Source organism: Atheta coriaria, unplaced genomic scaffold (genome assembly GCF_025399875.1).
Source record: "Atheta coriaria isolate IRGN ID8LTWV9N9 unplaced genomic scaffold, Caltech_Dcor_3.1 hic_scaffold_6_pilon, whole genome shotgun sequence".
Lineage (NCBI taxonomy): Eukaryota > Metazoa > Arthropoda > Insecta > Coleoptera > Staphylinidae > Dalotia > Dalotia coriaria.
This window is the reverse complement of record NW_027045448.1, coordinates 262,768-283,418: the sequence shown is the minus strand read 5'-3', so window position 1 is coordinate 283,418 and position 20,651 is coordinate 262,768. Positions and strand designations below refer to the sequence as shown.

The following is a 20,651-nucleotide window of genomic DNA, read 5'->3' as shown; positions in this document are numbered from 1 at the left end:
CTACTTGCTTTAATTACTCTACACCCTGTCTATTGGTTAAGTCACTATTTAAACACAATAATTCAGTGAAAGAAACCGCTTCCTATTAGTTTTAGTTCAATTTACGATGGGGTGTTGTTGGACTAGAAACAACCCGCACAATACGGAATTATATTAAATATATATATTTATATTGGAATTGCTTATATAAGTATACTTGCGCTTTGCTTGTGAAGCTATTTTCTCGCTTTATATTGCTATATAGTGCTGTATTTGTTAATCGATACATTTATATTTGCTAATTTAGTACGTAACATGAAAGACAAATATTAATCAAAAGCTGAATCTAGTCACACTCGCTGAAAGTAATTATTACAAACAACTAAACACACATATATCATATTTTTTCCAATCAGTTTTTGTATTATTTTCGAATTTCGTATCAAAATGTACCTGCTTTACTGAATACACTCGTATCATTCGATCTCATCACAAGTTTCGTACAGATCTCAATGAGAGGAAATGCATATTTACGAAATTATAATATATTTATTGAAATTATACAAAAACGAATTTATTTTCTCGTATTTACTAGATTTAGCTGATATGCTGATGCGAATAATTATACTATGAAAGCAATAATCATAAAATTTACGATTGTATTTTTTTAAATTAACATTTCCGACTGTGAATGTACATATATAATTTATTTGTTGATGTTTTTTATGTTATGATTGTGATTATCCGTGTTCGTAACATATTTGTATTTTGTAATTTTACAACTGAATTGTTGATGGAGTGATATGTTGATGAATTATTTTTAATTTGATGTCATGAAATACATACTTTGGTCATCAATTGATGCTATTTGTGGAATATTATTCAATGTAATATTAATTGCAGAGATCCACATAATTCGTGAGTATAACAATATTATGAATAAATTTTACATTAAATATTCAATATAATCTTATGTATAATGTTTTCCGTTGTTTTCCCAGGTTTTACTACAACATTCACTAATAGTATGCAAAGTGGCCTCATTTTCGTCTTGAATCTCCTCCAACTTTTTGATTTTCTCATCGAGCGCTAGTTTTTCACAATATAGATTATAAACTCCTTTTTTACACTTGAGTAAATCGGCTTTCTTGCAGTTTGATTCTTTCAATGCCAAATCTAGATCCTTGATGTTTGAATTATCATTCATATGATCTTCTTTTCTGGCATGCACTTCATCAATTTGTTTCAGTAAATTTGTAATCTTTTTCTGTATTTCAAAACAAGCCCCACTCAATTCATCATTCTCAGCAAAAGCATCCAAAGTGTGTGTAATGTTTTCGGAAAGTTTCTGTAGAGTTGTTATAATCTGAGTATCCAACCCTACAGGAAATGGAGCTGTGTTTGATACACTTTCTAATTTCTTAATCTCTTCATTCAATGCTTCCACTTGCCATGCTTTGCTTTCATATGATGAAATTACCTTGTGTTGCTGGGTTTCTTTTTCATAAAATTTCTCAAATGTGTCAAGTTCAGCCTTAACTCCTTGAATTTGAACCTCTAACAAACTATTCTTGTCCTGCTTGTATTTCAGTGTTGTTAACTTGTTTTCAAGTTTCTCTTGTTCTGTTTCCAGATTTCTTTTATCCTGCAGTATTAGTGCATCTTCTTCTAGAGCTAAATGTTTCAATGTGTGGATATCATCATTTGCTGAAAGCTCTTCTTTAAGCTGCCGCAACTCTTCTTCAGATTCTTTAAGCAGATTAATTTTCTCTTGAACCCTATCAATCTTTGATAGAAAATTGGGATGTACTCCAGTGAGTAGAAAATTCTGCTTGCTAACATGCATACTCAATATGGAAACTGCCATAACTGTTGCCTGAGTGGGCTCTAGCAATTCCGCAAAGCAAACTTTCACCGAACTGTTTAACTTTCCCAATAGGTAGTTTACATCACGATATATCTGTGGTACGGTTCGTGGTGTGTCTGGATCACTTCGTCGTATAATATTTATCAAGTAAGTAAATATCGAAATTGTTTCATGTTCAGTTGGATTCTTACGATATCTTTGAAAGTCGATATTCAAATCCCTTCGAAGCATGCTTATAATATTTTCGTCCATTGTTTATAGAAATTATAGAAACTAATAGACACAAATGAGTAAAGTTTTTGATTCAGTAAATTGTCCAAAAAACTACTCACGCAGGTTAGAAACGCATGCAACAAAATAACGGTTTTCGAGTTTGAATTGAATGCAGTGACGTCGTACTAACTCGTGTCAATCGTGCATCTCCGTACTAAAGTAACCACATCTTCAATAATACTGACAATCTTTTGTTCAATACTTATATGAATTTATTCAAAATGTAAAATATGCGGTTCTGTTGTAAACGTCTCTTGGCAGACCGGACATTTCGCTAGCGAATTATATATTTTAGCTGCGCAAGTACCACAAGTCATATGTCCACAGGAAAACGTATGATTAATCCTATTCTTTATACATATTTTACACTCCAATAACCTTTTAACATGTTTGCAACTACTGCCTATTTCTGTGTCGGGCAAACTTGGTAACCAACTTTGCAATGATGGAACATCCGTGGCTTTAACTGAGTAATCATGGTCTTCTGGTTCATTATTTAATACAGTTTGTTTCGTTTTCGTTATAACTTGTGTAAGTGCATCCGTTTTATAATAAACTAACGGCGGAATATTCGATGTCTGATCGTTAACTTCAATAACATACTTCATGTTATTATCTAAAACTTTCTTCGTACGTTTGTTTTTGATAACGTTCGGTGAAATAAAAGCTCTACGCCATGCCGTCATGCTTGCACGTATTCGTTTAAGTGTTATCCGTGTTGCTGCGTTCGGAAAACTGCGAAAACCAATTTTTAATAAGAAAATAAGATATAAATCAATCAAACTTACTGCTTTGCTGCGCATTTATACAATTGCCCTGTGGTTCCCGGAATGCGTAATGCGATGTATTTAAGAAATTGACGAAATTCCTTATCCTCTTGATATGCGTCTTCTGGGCCGTGATTATGTTCGGGAGTATTAACAATTACTTTGCCGCTTTTTAGGTATACGATGGCGGTGCCGATACAGTGCCATGGTTCACGGTATCGCCGACAACGCAAATATTTGATGCATTTTCCTTCGCGGTTTTTGCGGACACCCGACGCTTGAATATAGACAAAGCCTTTATGTGCGAAACACTATTTCATTGGCATGTTTTTAATAAAGTATTATTTGAATCCTCAGGAATTGAAAAATAAACTATACTTGCCTCAGATGCTGCTTCCTGTTAACATAATGAATAAGAATTAATTAGATTTCGTATTATAAAACCTAATAAAAATCCACAAACCTTCAACGAACGTCGTTCTAGCATAAATTCGTTTTTAAGCTTCTCAATGGCTAAAACCATTTTATTGCTACATTTCTTTACATCTCTAATAGTTTTAATTGACTGATTGTCTTCAGTTGGTTCTACAATTGCAGATGATGTTATTACTTGTTCAGTTTCACTGCAACACATAAATATTAATTTTTTACTCTTATTAAAAATAAATTAAATGTTATTGTACAAAGAAACAGTTGCAACATTGGCAATGTTGTCATCTTCAAGATTTAAAATAATTTCTTGCTCCTTTACTTCCACCTCATCATAAATATATTCTTCTCTAGAAATGAAAATATTAGTAATTTGCAAACTCTTAAACATTAATTTCAGCATTGTCACCGATTTGTTTCAATGGTACTGCAGATAATACTAGGAACAGCATCATGCCTCAGATAGCGTTTTCCTGTTCCCCCAATGTTGTAATCATTGTCCATAAAATGTTGGGAGCAAACGTAAATTCGTGATTTTCGATCAAAATTCAAACCGTCATTTGGAGCGCAACTATCAATAAAATCAATCCATAATTTTCTCATTACTAAATTTCCAACAGGAACACTGCTTGAAAGATTATTGTTTGGTTACAGAAACATAGTTATTAAAAATGAATGCGTCAATACGTACGAGTGAAGAACATTTGTTGTTTTATTGTTACAAACGACGCAAAAACGAGTCTTCATTGTAAAACTATTTTGAACAAACTTAACTTGGGATCACCCAAATCGTGTCTTGTGATACAATGGCAGATTGGGTTTTAGGCAGATTGCTCACTAGTAACCTAAATTCGCAATCTGTGTTATACAATATAACGCGTAATTCGATATTTACTATTTGTAGTAGTACTGATTATGTATTATTAGAAATTACAAATATGGCTGTTAAAATTATCAAGGGGTAAGCATCGGATGACATAAAACGTTCTATTTATCTTCCTCTTTCTAAACTTTCTGGCAAATTAGCTGTTTGTGTTAACAACCTGCGGAGCTGGCGGTGTTTTCATTTGCTTGACCACTTTGCTTGTTCAATCATCCACGCATCCTGCTGAAAACGTTACAAAAGTGCAAGAAACAGAGTTTACTTTATTTTATATTTTCGTAGAATGCAGGAATATGGTAAAAAGTGAATGACAGACATTTTTTTTAGATTTTATGTCATTAGATTCCTAATTCCAACAAATGATCATCCTGATTTGAAACCAAGAAATTGCAGGCATATTTTCAGAATACAATCAATGCCGAAATGAATGCCCAGTGATAATTGGGTTACCACCAAATCAAGCTTCAGATATATGTTATCTATAATCCTGAATCTTATTTAATCAAAAAATGCCTTATTTTATGCTGATCATTTATTTGTGAGATTACATCATAAATGAATAGAATATAGTTGTGAATGTATGTATTATTAATTGATTTAGTCAAATAATAATAATAATAATAATACATGTATTTCAAAATTACCAACAAAAAGCATTTGCAAACGGTACAAAAGGTGATAATATGTAAAATTAATAAAGATAAATATGGAAATAATCATATCAATCGTAACAACGAAAAACAAAATGGTTTATAATATCAGGAGGGAATGTTTCATTTTCATAACTTTTCATACGTTACGTAGAAATATTTGTTAGCAGCTGCATAATAACGAAAAATAATAAATACGAACTTCTACTTAAACCTAAAGTTTTTATAACGTCATAAACATATTATATATATTAGGAGCAATAACAAGTATATAATTCGTAGTTTACCAAAAACTAGCTTTGGTTGCGTGTATCCTGAATCAGAATCTCCATAAGATATATCAATATTCTCTTGATAACAAAATAGCAAAAGATAGTTTCCGTAATAATGTCCAAGGCACATGACTATAGGATTCCTGTCTACATTTTTTTCCAGACGGATTTAAATTAGCTGATAGGAATAATTGATAACAACAATGTTGTCACATATCACAAGGTGATAATCAAAGCGAGAATAAATAAGATAGCATGTTCCTTGATTAAAAATTACTTCCGTTAACTTGCCAAAAACCTACCACTCTAACATTAAATGCAATATCACTATCGTGATGGTGGCATAGCCAAATGTATAATAAATACTATATGTAAAAAAGAATGTTCGAGACAATACTGCAATCAAGCCAAAAGAACTCCTAGGAAAACGGATTACTCATTCGTTTCAAGCTGCCAAACTTTTTCTCGGTGTCCTCGGGCGTCCGTATTACTTCAAAAGGTGCCACGATGTTTTGCGGACGCACTTCATTATCATCGGAGGGAAAATCTTCAAAACTCATGTTGCTAAAGCCACCGTGAACAGTATCACATTTCTTAGGCGTTTTCCTAAAAGGCCGCTTCTTTTTCTCATCACTGTTGTTCTCCGTCTTGGAATCCATCAGGACGTATTTAGTTTTCTTTTCTTTTTTATCCTTCTTGGGGACATTGTTGGTGGCTTCCATTTCGAAACTATGAAATACCTCGGACGGCATTACTTTCCTATCCAACGAATGAGTCTGTGAAATCTGAATAGGAATCTTTGGGAATTTTATTTCATTTGTAGTGGGCGGCGGATGATTCGTCAAGTCCAACGACATGGTGACTTTTGATTGGCTGTGGTTACTTGGGAAATTATCCAAGTCAGTAAAGAATTTGTTATAATTGACTGCAGCGGACGGGCGAGGTAATGCAGCAGGCAGCGAAGTAACCGCCCCAGGTATTTCAACACCGTTTGGTGGCACTTCGTTATTAAATTTGTCTTCTAGGAAAGGATTAAGTCTGCTTGATTTTGATGCCAAGTCATCCAACTGGAGCGGCGTGCTTGACTTCACTGGACTGGGTGCGCGCGGTTTCGAAATCATTTTCAACGGTGGTGGCTCTCTTCGCTTGTTTGGTATTTTATTAAATGGCGCTAGGGCAAACACGTCGGACTCCTCAAAGCTGCTGGACGGTTCAATCCACATGCATTTTGTATTCATTTTGCTCGTGGACCACTTGTGATCTTCATACTTAACTTCACAATCAGAATCGAGCTCATCATCCAGTAACAAAGGTTTCTCCCCGTATTGATGGCCCACAAACAGCATATCTTCCTCTTCTACATACTTCTCCTCAGGGATAACAGTCTTACTTATTCGAGGCGCGCCGTCATCATCGTGCATTGTTAAACTTTCGCACTCGGCGTGATAAGCTGATGAACCACATGTCTGTACATCACTGATAGTTTCATTATCGACACGTAATTCGGCACTGTCGTCCATTTCTTCAGCATCCCTCAAATCACTCGCTGAACCAATGGAGTCATCAGTTTCTATAGATTCGCAATGTTCTAAGACTTTTTTCTCCCTGTTGAAATTCTTCATTAAGGTAATCTCCCCCAGTTTGGTAGGCAATGCTTTGTTTCGACGCTTTTTCTTAATTTGTTCTCTTGCGACACCATCATCGTTGGTGTCCGATGACGAATTGTCCGAACTAACGTAGTCATAAAATGAGTTCTGCGTTAGTTTCTCATATTTCGAACGATCTTCAATGGGAGCCTTCGTGAACAGAGGCGACGCAACCACAACTGCTTCAGCTTCTTCTCCATTCGAATAGTTCTCGATGCTATTCGGTTTTAAAGTCTTATAATTCGCAGCGTCGCTATTATTATTTCCCGGTGCGGAAGCAGCCGCCTTTGCTGGATTTGAAACAAACATAAATGACAACAAATCTTGAACACAAAATCAACATAAAAACCAAAAACGAACGCAACACAAATCTCTAAAAAGGCTGTGTGTATCGACACCAACAACTAATTGATGATTTACATCGTAACGGTCACTAAACGAACGATAACATTTACAGCTGCAAGAAAGCATGAATGATATGATGTGTGGCAAATCGTCGCGCTTTAAACCCACCACCAAGTAGTTCGGAACAGCCATTTTTAGATTCGGAAAGTAAACTTACAACGAAAATTATTAAAAAATAAAATTAGAAGTAAAGTATAGGAACAGTTTAATACATACATAACAATTATTGTAACATGAAGCAACTTTATTGCTCACAATTTACAATCACAAGTATTTATATATTCATAATACAAATTAAAACTCTTTGGGTACTGATTTGCTTTCGGTTGCACAATATAGATTTTGCGTATCAGTGTCGGCCTGCTATACATCTGACAATAGATTTGTTAAATGTTTAACTTGCTCTACGAAATAGCTGAAACATAATTAGTGTCTGCACCTAATCGTTAATCGTAGTGCAAAATCACACTAGACTTAAATTTACAGTTACGGAAGAATAGTAAGTTTATCGATAGAGTAGTAATTATAAAGTGCCATGCAATCATCATCATTGTCAATAGAGTAGTGTGAATTAATAAAATCAAAATAAATCACCGGGTGAGTGGCGGAAGGAACTTTCAGTTACGATTTCAAAATATCATCTTGTTATTATTCATGCACTAGAATTATCAATCTAAAAATGCTGTTCCTCTTTATATTAGTAGTACAAACAGTTTGTAGCATTTTGTTAATAATTCCGTATCAGTAGAAATATCGATTGTTATTGGACTGAAAAGTGTATTGCAAGCTAAAGAAAACAAGCAAATTAAATCAGCTAGAGTTAGTACAAGCATAATTACAATATAATTACAACTAAACAAGAAGTAATACTCTGGTTGGTTATTTTATATGTCCAACACAACCAGAATACCAATTTGCTGAACATGTATCATGCGCGCGCAACACAATCGCAACGTATTCGCAGTTACCTCCATCGCTTTTTACACTTTTTACTACACATCATATCACAAGCATTTGTTGCTGTTTATTGTAATTTACATAATACATCACTTTCGTTATTATTGGTCTTAGTTCCGCTAGTTATTCACCGTTGAAATTCTCAATTAGGTATTATGCAATGTCGACAACAGCTACATTCATAAATTTGTGCAATTTCAATATGGTAATCAAGAATATATCAAGTATCGTACAGTCTGTCAGCGCCCCGTCTAAAAATGAGTATGCGCAACTTTAGACCGAACGCTCTCCTATCATACCTATATCATCACGCCATTCATGTTTATGTACATATTGTACATGTAATATATATAGTTAAATTTATTGTAAACTTTATGTATAATATATATATCTCGTTTCTTTTGTTTCTTCATTCGTATTTGAAAGTATGTGGAACCGTCAATTTTCAAACGTTCAACTTGTTCAACTGCTACGTGAACTATAACAAACTTGTCTATTTTTCTTACGGATGTAAATACATTGTTAATTTTGACTAGGTATTTGAAAATAATATTTATATAGTTTTATATATATATTTGTATATGATTTTAGCTAAGCTAGCACGCTAGAGTATATATAGAATTTCGCTATCTGGTAAAAGTTGGAATGATGTTTGTAATATATTGATGCACCCATGTTATTGCATTAACAGTTCAAATTGAATTTGCTATCACAATAATGAATTGTCAAGAAACCGTGTATTAACATAAATAATGTGCAGGCTGGTGCAGTTGGTGCTTAGGCAATTTCTTCACTTAGATGCTATCTATAGTAGAGAAATCAATAAAAATAGTTTCACTTGCTTTGTTCGCGAGAGCTACAACTTGTTACAAAGTAGTGCATTGAAAGAATACCTTTTAAACGCGAATCCATGCATCAAGTACAAATTTTGGGTTTGTAAGAAAATCATAGTTTAAATAAAAATCTTTAAACATCAATATTTTGTCACAAAGCCAATTATTATATTTCGTGCGCGTTCCAAAAATGATACTTTCAATGCCGTATTCTGTACCACTATACACATAAGATTAAATTGTTCGTGCGGTTGAAGTATAAACACATGCTATAAAAAATGAAGTGATAAGCTGTAAGCAAAGTAAACTCAAACTGCTAATGCAACACATCCACTGAAATCATCAACAAGTAATAAGTACCATCAACTTGCAAGCTTTAGTAACTCTTTAAAATTGCATCACAACTTGTCTTTGTAGGTAGTAGCAAATTAATGAATAGGCGCTCAATTCGAACTGTCTTAGATGCGACTCTGTCCACTCCCTAGCATAATATAAGTAATAAAAATACAATTTTGTCAAATAAATCATTCGCCTCGATTCCTATCTACAGAATAAAAATATCGCAATCAAAAAATAAGCGGCTGAGTTGTTCGGTAAATATTGTCATGCGTTCATCTTTGTTAATCTTGCTGACTGTTTTGGTTGCGCTAGGTATGTTTATGTTTAGCAATGTGGGGTTTGTGTAGTTTGTAGTATCGTGAAATAGTTAAGACTCGTTACCTGTGCTTTGGAATCCGCTCTTATTTTTATTTTTTACTGGAAGACTGAACGGTGCGCTTCCGAAGGGGTCTTCCGACAAGGACATGACGAGGCTCTCACGTGACTTCACACCCTGAATGCCTAATAATAAAATAGAAGTGAATTTAGTTATAATCTTTTTTGTAGAAGTGAGGAACTTACTACTTTGACTTCCACGACGTATCTTATCAAACTCTGCACCGAAAATGTGGTCCTCCGTGATTTGACTGAAGGGCGGCTCGCCAAAAGGATTCCAATCGGCGACATCGGCCGATAGTGAGCGATTATCAGGCTCAATAGGACGCGATACGTCTGTGGTAGAGGCAGATATACCTGCTTGCGCTTTAGGTGCGCTGGATACCTCCTCGACCGGAGAGTCTTCAGCAGCGGGACCCGCGCGCTGCTTCATTGACGACTCAAACGGTGCTAAAAACTGTGATGTCTCAGTCGCATACACTCTGTAAATGCAAATTACAAATAAATATTTAGCATAATTTAAAATCTAGCATAAAATACTTGTTGAATGCAGTTGTATCGCTCATATTTCGGCGGTGACCTCTCGGCGCAGAGAGTACAGGGGATGCCGGCGGCGTGTTGGAACTGACGATGCATTGACTAGAAGACTCCGCTGGTCCCTTCAACCCGCCGACGACCGATTTGTTGCCGTTGCCGCTAAATTCAGGACTAATCGGTGATGATTTCTCCTCACCGCCATCTTTAAATGGATCGGGATACGCGGACGACGCGAACAAATTATCAAAGTCCTTCTCAGGCCCCTCTTGACTAGGAAAGAAGTTTTGGTTATTTTGGAATGCTGGTGAGAAGCTTTGGTTACTTTGGGGGAATGCTGGAGCGGCGGTGTTAGCGTTTGCCGTCGAAGAGGAGGGCGTGGTGGTAGTTGGCGGAATCGGTTTGGGTGCCGGTTCGGGAATAGCCACTGGACTCTGGGATTTTTTAATCGTTGTAGGACTCGGGCTGAGCGTAAGCGGAATGGACGCGATGCTCAATGGTTGAGTTGTGTTTCCTTTCGGTCGTTGACGAGGCATCACGCTGGTGCCGCCTTCGGCTACTGACGACACTTGCGGTTTTGCCGTTACTTTGATTTGGGTTTTCTTTGCTTCTGCCTCAAACTGCGGCACTGGTAATTCATCAATGTTCGGAGTCGGCGTTTTCTAAACCAAAGAAACAAATATTGATTAATATTAACTGTTTAACAATTAAAAGTAGAAAAATAGAAAAGTTACCATTAAATTTGTGACTGGATTGTCTTTCCCAAGTAAATGGAATGCTACACTAGAAACTTGATAAATATCTGGACGTTTAACAGGGTCTACTTCTAGCATGTATCCTAAAATAAACAATTGCACATAATAATCAATATTGTGTAAGGTATGATGTTTAACTTACGAATTAATTGATGCATTCCTTTAGAATATTTCGAACTGTCTGGGATAGAAAAGTTACCACTTTGAATAGCCAGCGTGCTTTCTCCGAAAGGCAAAGTAAAAAAGCACAGCTTATATAGTAGACAACCCAAGGCCTGTAAACAATAACGATGATTGTTATAATTGTCATATTTTGATGGATCTATTCAATAGTCGCCACCGTGTCGAGACGCGACAAGTGCGATATATCTATTCATATAATTATTATTTACTCGAACACCAATTGATTGATATTAATGATTTCTTCAGAAATCAATAAATCGAAAAATTATAACCAACCATTTTAGCATCTATTGCTGTACGTTGAATACTTCTATGTCAATAGGTTTCGAGTAATTAATTAGTAACAATGACTAACAAATTGTGCATATTAAATACATACCCAGATGTCAGCTTTCGTGGTAATAGGCTTGCCACAATACATATCGACCATTTCGGGCGAGCGGTAACTCAGTGTGGTGTAACGCTTTATTTCCTCTTCGATCACACTAGCACCCTGAGTTCCTGGATTGAGTACGCGACCCGTTGCCGAGCCGAAGTCGCATAAAACGTAATTGCCATTTTCGCTTACTAAAATATTCTCCACCTAAAAACAAAACCGAATATAATCAACATGACAATAATTTATAAATAAATTAACGTCAAAATTCACGAGTATATCTAAATTTTTAGTAAATAAGAAGGACTATGAGTAAATTACGCGCAAAAACCAGCGATGTTAACAAGAACGAGTCAAATAAGTCTTTTTCTAACTTAACACGAACAAAACGAGTGATCTGCCATGAAATACCTACGACAAGGAAAAAACGCAAGAGTCGCGTACCTTACACTGAGTTTCGTGTTAACCTAATCAAGAAAAATCGAAATAGAAGCAAACATCATAAGAAAAAGGAGCAGACTAAAAGTAGGACTAAAACTACAGCCAAAAGGCCATCTTCTTTAGGTGTTACAAGATCTAAAGAAAAACAATCCACAGATCTCAATGCTGTGGTGAGCAAGCTCAACGGAATATTGATAAAACTAGAGAACTTGTTAAAAACCGAATACAAAGAGTACAACGCGGCTCATACATTTTTGACAAATACATGCAAAAGTATGAACATATAACATGAAAAAAAAAAACTTGTTATTTTTGTGTTCCATGCAATGTAATGAAATTTAACACAACAATAAACACATTTTGCCATCTGATGAAGTGTAAAAATAAGTGTCTTGCAACTTGTTTATCTATTATTACCTTGAGATCCCTATGTATGATAGGTGTTTGGCAGTGATGCAGCCTAGACACAGCCTCACAAGTGTCACAGAACATTCCCAGGATCTCCTGTTCAGTGAATGTAGCCTTACCCTTTGCTCTCATTAGACTCAGCACACTGTTCTGACAATAAGGCATCAGCAATAGCACCTCGTAAACCCCACCTCCAGTTGCAGTCAGGCTTGAATCAACATATCCAATAATATTTTTATGCCCACTTAAATTACTCTGTAATATACATGAGGAATAAATTAGTATTAAAATCTTGCACATTATTAGTTAAAATAAAACATACAGCTATTTGTATTTCTCTCTTGGCCACATTGAGGTCCTGCTCATTATTCACATACATTCGTTTGAGGGCATACCTGGTGCCATTGTTGCCCTTCACCAGGTAAACAATTGCAAAACCACCTTTGAAACAAAATTAAAATAAATTAATTTATGTGAAATAGAGTGGTGTGCAGGGTGGTTTACCTTCAGCAAGGACTTCTTCCACACTGACTGTGACCCTACCAACTGTGAATGCTTTGCCCACACAGTTGCCAGTCTCTTTCGACGTGCTGTTGTCGATCTTGGAGAATAACTTCTTCATCTTGTTGGCCTTAATTTGGAATGGCTACACTGAGGAGGTTTCACATTGGTGAGGAATACCGTTCCGCACTTGCTGATAGGCCTGCCCGACGTCGCTCTAATCGTGTGATTTGGCGACGAACGATGCAACGATCGCAGCGCACTGTTCTCGGCTCATGATAATCCACGATCGACGATAATCTAGGCTATCAATATTTGTGAAGTGGGTTCTGCTACTGTTGGAGTTTTTAATGACGTTCATTTAACGACATTCGACGACTTTTCCGAGAGACAGCTTACAGCTGACGGAAAACTAGGCCATTTTGTTGGTTTAATTCGGTTTGTTCTTATTTGATGGCGCTCGCATAAGTTATTTGAGTTGCCTATAAACGAACACCACAATTGTTTTATTTATTGGATTTGATATGCAAACTGAATTCAAAAATCATAAAAAAATTGCTAAAAAAAACTTGTTCTAGGCATTCTTTTCTCGTGATTTGTACCTAAAAATAATTGTATCCAGCGACTTTAACATTAAGAACTCACGGATATCGACATTTAATTTACCTCCTGAAACATATGTTATGAGTGTTTAGCTCTGTTTGGCGTGAGTGTGTTTCAATTTTTTCAGAAATGGTGCTAGAATGTAATTTCAACATTGAAATATAATGCCCAGCCAAATATACTTTAACGATTCAAAAAACAATATTATCTTATCTATTTCCCTTACATTAAAATTGTTTTCTTATCCTGAATAGAAACTTGAATTAATGCATGATTATAGATAATGGTATTTTTCTTTGATCAGTTTATATTTTTTACCATTCGGAATTCGAAAAGTCGTTAATCTTTTTCTATTTTTTTAACATACGTTTTACTACAAATATTTTAATGTTTTTAATTTTCTAGTCAAACAAAAGAAAAATAACATCACCAAAATAATTATTTTAATAACACCTAATATTTACTCGACATTAAAAAATATTTCTATAACCGTCCAACTGTCATAATAACCCCGTGAGCGTGGTCTCTTACGATAAATATAATTATTTTAAATATTCCAGCAAACGAATAATATAAATTACCGAAATAATTATTCTAGAAAAAGATTAGAAGTGGTATAAAAAGAGCGGCTGTTTTCTTTCACAATATATTCGACTACATCAAGTCAACTAAACAACAAGTCAACAATGAACTTCTCCAAGATTTTCGTCTTTGCCGTTAGCGCAATGTGTCTCATCTTTGGGGCCCAGCAAGTTCAAGCTCAGGAAGGCGCCACTCGTACATCTCGCCAGCCAGGACAAAATTAGCAAACAAGTTAGTTTAATTTATTTTAGTATATGTGTGATCCAAATCATTTAAACTGTTGTTTAATTTGCAGAAATTCAAAGGTTTGCCACTATTTATGTAAACCACATGCATAAATAAATCTAAATGACACAATAATAAGACAATTAATATTTTCTTTTGCCTATATGTATAGGTTATACCAATTCCTTTAATTCCTTTATTTTTACTCAAAAATAATCCAAGAGTCGAAACCATGTACTCTAATATACAAAAATTAAGGTATTACCGACAGTGTGTTGCCTTTAAATGTTCTACATTAATAGTCACATATATTTGTGCATAATTAAATAACGACGTAATTCTAATTTTAATTCTAATTAAAATATATTTTGAAGCATTTTGAGACGCATATAATTTCTTTTGTTCACTAATTATATTCAAAATATTTTTGAACAACAATTTGAAGTTATCTTATATTTGCTTGTTTGTTAATTAATTGTTAAACATTTATATTGTAATTATTAAATAATGTAGTTGAATATAATATAGCATAAGTCTACCCACCTCTATAATGACTGAACTTGGCTAGAACTGAACAATCAGCTAGTGGCCCAAAAATTGTCAAAAATACAGTTGCTCGTTGTAAATTTATAACTATCATTATCAATTGTTATGAGTTATTCACGTGCAAATTTTCTCCCCTATCGCTTAGTGTACAATTATTTTTTGTACAGCAAAAATGTATTACTACCCAATTTTCTCTATCGAACATATATCTGTGCAGTGCTTGTTAGTATATTCGGAAATTTAAACTATTTGCGTTTCGCATTTCGTAAGCACCCACTAATATAACATTAACAAAAAATAGTGGTTATTGTTTAAGGTTCAGGGGTGCGGTTTGAAGACATCAGTTTCAATATATCATGTATTATAACAGCAACGTTGGGTCACATGATAGTATATAAGCTGAGAAAGACAGAAATACTGGGAAATATCATTTGGGGCATGATCGAAGAAGTACTGTTTCATCATTTATCACATAAATTGCAAAACATAATAAACGTTACTGATTTGGTTGTAAAGTGTTCTATTGGTGTTGGTTGGGTTTTGTTAGGTATTGGATTGGTTCTTAGTGAAATGGAAACTTGTGGTGAAAATTCCATAAATAACGTTTGTGGAGTTTTGTATCCGGGTGTAAGCAAACATAATATTGTCATTAGAGATGTACCGAATAGTCGGCAATAATACCTTTTTAAAAAAGTAATTGGTATAAAAATTTCAGACAGTTGTGTTGACGTGTTGAAAAAAATATTAAAATTCATGAAAATATGAAACTACATTACGTTAATAAATAAACAAAAAAACATAAAAATTAATTTTTAGCAGAATATTTGGGTGGGTAACTAGTCACTTCAAGACCTAACATTCAGGTAATCGGCAAATACGAGTGTTGAGTCGACTAACTCGGCACATCTCTAATAGTCATTCGTTAAAAAAAAATATTAAATATTGTTACATTTTTAGAATTTATTTGTTAATTTGAGTCAACGTCCATATCGCGAATTATTCAATTTCTGTGTTTTCTACTATCAGTGCTATCAGTATATAAGTGTCGTAGCCAGCTGCAGTCAATTATTTGTTCTTATGTTGTTGACTAAAGAGAGCGTGTCTGAAATGAGAGAAATTCTAAATCAATGCCAAAAAACTAGGAATAAATCGATACGATACGATTTGCTGATTCAAGCATACAGATTTCAACTTTGTAAAAGAGAGTAAATTAACATATATTTGCGTTTGGTATCACTTAGCTTACATAAATTTTAGATGTTGGAATGCAGTCAGCCAATTGTTTAAGTGGCCATTATTGTGCCAATATTTTGGAAGCGGTATAAGTATTGCATTGTGTCTTATCTCATATCTAATTGTAAGCAACCAAATTAATGAGGTTTAATTTCATATATTTTAATATATATTTAATTTTTAGAAACCAAATACATTGTTGCTTTTTATTCTTTTGATACACATTTTTGGAACATGCATGTGTGGCTTTTTTTGCGGAAGAAATGGAACGAATTGTATAATACCTACATTATATTACAGTAAAAATAGTATAGCTAATATGAAATTGCTTTTAGAGTGAAGAATTTCGACATGTTATATTTTATGGTGTACCTTGGAATGGGGATGTTGAAAGTGCAAAATTTCTCATGTTAATGAATCTTAACATGCACCAAGTGTTTAAGCTTCCTCTTGGAAACCATGCTGTTTATTCAAATGAACAAGTGCTATTGGTAGATTGATACAAATTGACGATGAAGAGTATCTTCAAGCTTTTCAAAAATGTAAAGATTTGCTAAGTAACGCACCAATACTTACCTATCCAGACTTTAACAAAACTTTTTGTTTAACCACCGACGCCTCAAATACAGCTTTAGGAGGTGTATTATCACAAGATAACAAACCAATTGCTTACTATTCCAGAACATTAAATTCCGCCGAACGAAATTATTCAACTATCGAACGCGAACTATTGGCTATTGTCGTGTGTACAAAACATTTTAGACCTTATATTTTTGGACGACGTTTCGTGATTGAGACAGATCACAAACCTTTAGTATGGCTATTTTCAATCAAAGATCCAAATTCACGTTTGACCAAATGGCGACTTAAATTAGAAGAATTAGATTACGAGGTTAATTACAAAAAGGGAAAAGAAAATTTTGTCGCAGATGCTCTTTCACGTGTCGAAATCAATACAAATGAAATTAAAGCAAATGATTTAGACGATAATGATAATCTATCAATTTTTCCAAATTTTGACGAAACAGAAAACCAGGAGTTAATCGCGGAAGAACTAGATCGAATTCTCGAAATTTCATCGGGTGAAACAGCTCATACCTCAGCCGAACATCCAATTTTCACAATGCCCATCAGTGAAAAATCTGTAAATTGTTTCATGAATCGTATTATTATCGATAGAGCTGACGAATTCAGGGTAAAAATATCAAAAACATTTGACAAACAAAAGGTTTTGAAAGATTTATACAGCAATACTTAATTCCAAATACACTTTACGGAATTTATTTTAAAGATAAAAATCTAGAAATTCCATTTATACAAGCATGCCAAGAAATTTATAACGACGAACTCAAAATTGCTAAATCTAACACGATTTGTCAAGACATTACAAACACTAGTGATCAACACAAAATCGTTGAGGAATACCACACGCAAAATCATAATGGTACGACCGAAACCGTAAACCACCTGAAGAAGGAAGTTTACTGGCCAAAAATGCACGAAACAATAAATAAGATAATCAATACATGTGAGTTATGCCTTCAAGCTAAAAACGAAAGAAAACCTTACAAAATTCCAATGTTAGGTCCGATGCTTGCTAAAAAACCATTCGAAGTCATTCACATTGACACATTCTCATTTGATAAAAGCAAATTTCTTACCATAATAGACCTTTTCTCAAAATACGCACAAGCTTACTATGTTTCTGATTTAACAGCAATAACCATACTCAACAAATTAAGACATTTCTTTTCGCATCACAACTACCCTAACAGAATTGTTTGCGACGAAGGAAAAGAATTTAAAAATAGTGTGTTTCAGGAATATTGCAAGCTTTTCAAAATTGATTTACATTTTACTACAAATTACAATCCCAGCTCAAATTCACCGATAGAGCGTTTTCATTCCACCATTCTTGAAAAAAATCAGGATTGCAAAGCTCAAAAATAAAAATGACACCTCTCAAAATTTAATGATTTCTACAATAACAATGTACAATCAAACAATTCACTCATCTACAGGATTCACACCATTTTCACTTTTATATGGTCCTTATGACAATCTTAACGCTCACCAACTCGATTTAGACAAAACTTTATATCAAGATTATAATAACAGGAGAAAGGATGAAATATTACCTTTCTACGAATTGTTATATCACCAACAGTTAGAAAAGAAAACAAAAACCAAAAATGAACAAAATGAACGAAATAAAAACGATATACCAACAATTGAACCAGAAGAGTATATCAGACGACAAAAAATAAGAAAAGCTGATCCTGTTTTTGACAAATTGAACGTTACGCGAATCAGTAATTATAATAAAGTCGAAGGGATTCGTGAGAATTCTAATAAACCAACAAACATAAACCAAAAGAAAATTAAACGGCAGTCCGCAACCAGGCCCTTCAAGTAGAACCGATTAACACGAACGGTTGGCTATTAGAAGACCTAGGAAAAGCCAAAATTTTAGATAGATATCATAAGTTTTATTTTTATCTTAATATTAGTGAAATAGAATCTAAGTATCATAAGTTGTTAAGTCATGTTTACATAACCGAGCTAAAATCAGCTAATTTCAGTAATGCGTTGCGAATTATGACCATCTTGAAATCAAACTGCGAACAGATTGAGGATACTTTAACAAAATTCAATTTACACCAAAGAAATAAAAGAGGACTTGCAAACATAGTAGGAACGGGAATTAAGTTCATTACAGGAAATTTAGATGATGAAGATTTACAAGAAATTAACAAAAATATTGACGCACTTTTCAAAAATCAAAATGCGATAATAAAACGTATTGATAAATTTACATCTTTCGCCAACCATTTGACTGACAAATACGCTAAAAATTTGGACATTATCGAAAGCAACATTAATAACTCTTTCGCAGCACTTCAAAACCTTCATGCCGAGTATGAATTGCACTCTATTTTACAATATGAAATTTACCTAAGCCTACAAATTCTGGAAACCCTAAAGTCAATCGAACGAACAATAAGCCTCGCTTTTAACGATATTTTCAATTTAGAATTAATCTCAACATCTGATTTATTAAATATTACAAATCATCTAGCATTAACACACAAGCCAAATGAATTATTAAAGTTGGATCGGACTCACCCTTTCAAACTGCTCGAATTTTCCAAATTCAAAATAATTTCAATTAAGGAAACAATTGTATGCATTTTGTGTATCCCCATTGTCAAAGAAAATACTTACCTATACCAACAAATTTATCCGATCCCTAATGATGACATGCAAGTACTTGTGCCACCATCGCAGTACCACCTCATTGGAGCATCAGAAGAAATGTGGACGGACGAATCGTGCAACGAAATCGAGACTGAAGTGTTGTGTGTTGAAAAGCCCAAAAGTGATAAGTGCTCGTTAGAAAGTCCAGAACAGTGTACTTTTGCGTCAGTGAAAAACAATTTTAAAACAGCAATAGAATTAAGTAATAATCAAGTTCTCGTATCAAGTTTTGATAAAATCGAAGTTTTGGAAGAATGTAATGTAAGAATTGAAAAATTCATTATTAAGAAAAATGCACTGATCGCATCAAAATGTAAAATCCTAGTGCATGGGAAAACCTTTGAAAATTCAAATATCAGCTACAAAATTAAATTAACAAAAATCAACGATCTGGATATCAAAAGCAATTATGTTATTAACTTGGAAAATAAGCATTTGGAAGATGCAAAAGAATTAATTCGAGATGTCAGAGTACTGGATGACGAAGAACTTGAAATCAACCCCGTTGTTCATGTTACGCACTTTACCATTACCACTGTATTAATGTTTGTATCAATAATTGTATTAGCGTTTATCATAATTAAGAGCATTGTAAATGTTAAGAAGGAACGCAAAAACATTATCACCAAACCTCAAAAAGACGTGGACGTCTTTAGTTAAGGGGGGAGGAATTATATTATGCGCATCCCGCCTTATCTTCTAAGTTGTAGAGTCAGCATTCTTCGCGACTACTTATGGCGCGCGTTGCAAAGCAGCGTCACTTATTATTAGCAGCTCGACTAGATAAGTCAAGTAGTATAAGACATTTGTCAAATTATAATTAAAAACTCAAGTAACAATAAACGTTTTATTTTTAAACTCATCCGAGTGTTCAATATAATTATATGTTATGAGTGTTTAGCTCTGTTTGGCGTGAGTGTGTTTCAATTTTTTCAGAAATGGTGCTAGAATGTAATTTCAACATTGAAATATAATGCCCAGCCAAATATACTTTAACGATTCAAAAAACAATATTATCTTATCTATTTCCCTTACATTAAAATTGTTTTCTTATCCTGAATAGAAACTTGAATTAATGCATGATTATAGATAATGGTATTTTTCTTTGATCAGTTTATATTTTTTACCATTCGGAATTCGAAAAGTCGTTAATCTTTTTCTATTTTTTTAACATACGTTTTACTACAAATATTTTAATGTTTTTAATTTTCTAGTCAAACAAAAGAAAAATAACATCACCAAAATAATTATTTTAATAACACCTAATATTTACTCGACATTAAAAAATATTTCTATAACCGTCCAACTGTCATAATAACCCCGTGAGCGTG

The 20,651-nt window shown here is 34.0% G+C and overlaps 2 protein-coding genes and 2 long non-coding RNA genes across 6 annotated transcripts; 2 read left to right on the top strand and 2 right to left on the bottom strand.

Moving 5' to 3' along the window:
• Positions 1–508: 508 nt before the first annotated feature.
• Positions 509–4,265, bottom strand: LOC135793127 (uncharacterized). 2 transcript variants are annotated; one of them, XM_065303931.1, is made up of 7 exons: positions 4,007–4,265; positions 3,725–3,940; positions 3,570–3,665; positions 3,350–3,509; positions 3,269–3,283; positions 2,908–3,197; positions 509–2,854 (listed from the first exon to the last, which is right to left on the bottom strand). In XM_065303931.1, the coding sequence occupies exons 1-7, from the start codon at positions 4,060–4,062 to the stop codon at positions 2,332–2,334; spliced, it is 1,356 nt and encodes a 451-aa protein (XP_065160003.1). In that variant the 5' UTR covers positions 4,063–4,265; the 3' UTR covers positions 509–2,331. The 2 variants fall into 2 exon arrangements, with proteins under 2 accessions (XP_065160003.1, XP_065160004.1); XM_065303932.1 differs by having other exon boundaries at positions 2,908–3,181; positions 4,007–4,168.
• LOC135793128 (uncharacterized) lies at positions 4,156–4,822 on the top strand. The gene is made up of 2 exons (XR_010548522.1): positions 4,156–4,276; positions 4,526–4,822. It is a non-coding gene; the product is annotated as an uncharacterized lncRNA (long non-coding RNA).
• On the bottom strand, positions 4,814–13,011 carry Nak (Numb-associated kinase). 2 transcript variants are annotated; one of them, XM_065303929.1, is made up of 10 exons: positions 12,877–13,011; positions 12,695–12,813; positions 12,382–12,627; positions 11,527–11,730; positions 11,107–11,239; positions 10,944–11,047; positions 10,216–10,871; positions 9,862–10,157; positions 9,682–9,801; positions 4,814–7,056 (listed from the first exon to the last, which is right to left on the bottom strand). In XM_065303929.1, exons 1-10 carry the CDS (start codon positions 12,992–12,994, stop codon positions 5,540–5,542), a joined length of 3,513 nt encoding a protein of 1,170 aa, XP_065160001.1. In that variant the 5' UTR covers positions 12,995–13,011; the 3' UTR covers positions 4,814–5,539. The 2 variants fall into 2 exon arrangements, with proteins under 2 accessions (XP_065160001.1, XP_065160002.1); XM_065303930.1 differs by having other exon boundaries at positions 12,695–12,753; positions 12,855–12,995.
• Positions 13,012–13,937: 926 nt separating this feature from the next.
• LOC135793900 (uncharacterized) lies at positions 13,938–14,426 on the top strand. Its single transcript, XR_010548743.1, has 2 exons — positions 13,938–14,289; positions 14,354–14,426. It is a non-coding gene; the product is annotated as an uncharacterized lncRNA (long non-coding RNA).
• The last annotated feature ends 6,225 nt before the right edge of the window (positions 14,427–20,651 follow it).

Bases quoted from the DNA above. Each gene is read 5' to 3' on its own strand.
- Nak (XM_065303929.1), bottom strand. From the start codon at position 12,994: ATGAAGAAGTTATTCTCCAAGATCGACAACAGCACGTCGAAAGAGACT. The intron at 10,158-10,215 runs GTATTTTATGCT...TTGCATTTACAG, and splicing joins GATACAACTGCATTCAACAA to AGTGTATGCGACTGAGACAT. The intron at 7,057-9,681 runs GTAACGAGTCTT...TTTCAAATCCAG, and splicing joins GAGCGGATTCCAAAGCACAG to CAAAGGCGGCTGCTTCCGCA.
- LOC135793127 (XM_065303931.1), bottom strand. From the start codon at position 4,062: ATGAAGACTCGTTTTTGCGTCGTTTGTAACAATAAAACAACAAATGTT. The intron at 3,666-3,724 runs GTGACAATGCTG...TTTCATTTCTAG, and splicing joins AGTACCATTGAAACAAATCG to AGAAGAATATATTTATGATG. The intron at 2,855-2,907 runs GTAAGTTTGATT...TGGTTTTCGCAG, and splicing joins TATAAATGCGCAGCAAAGCA to TTTTCCGAACGCAGCAACAC.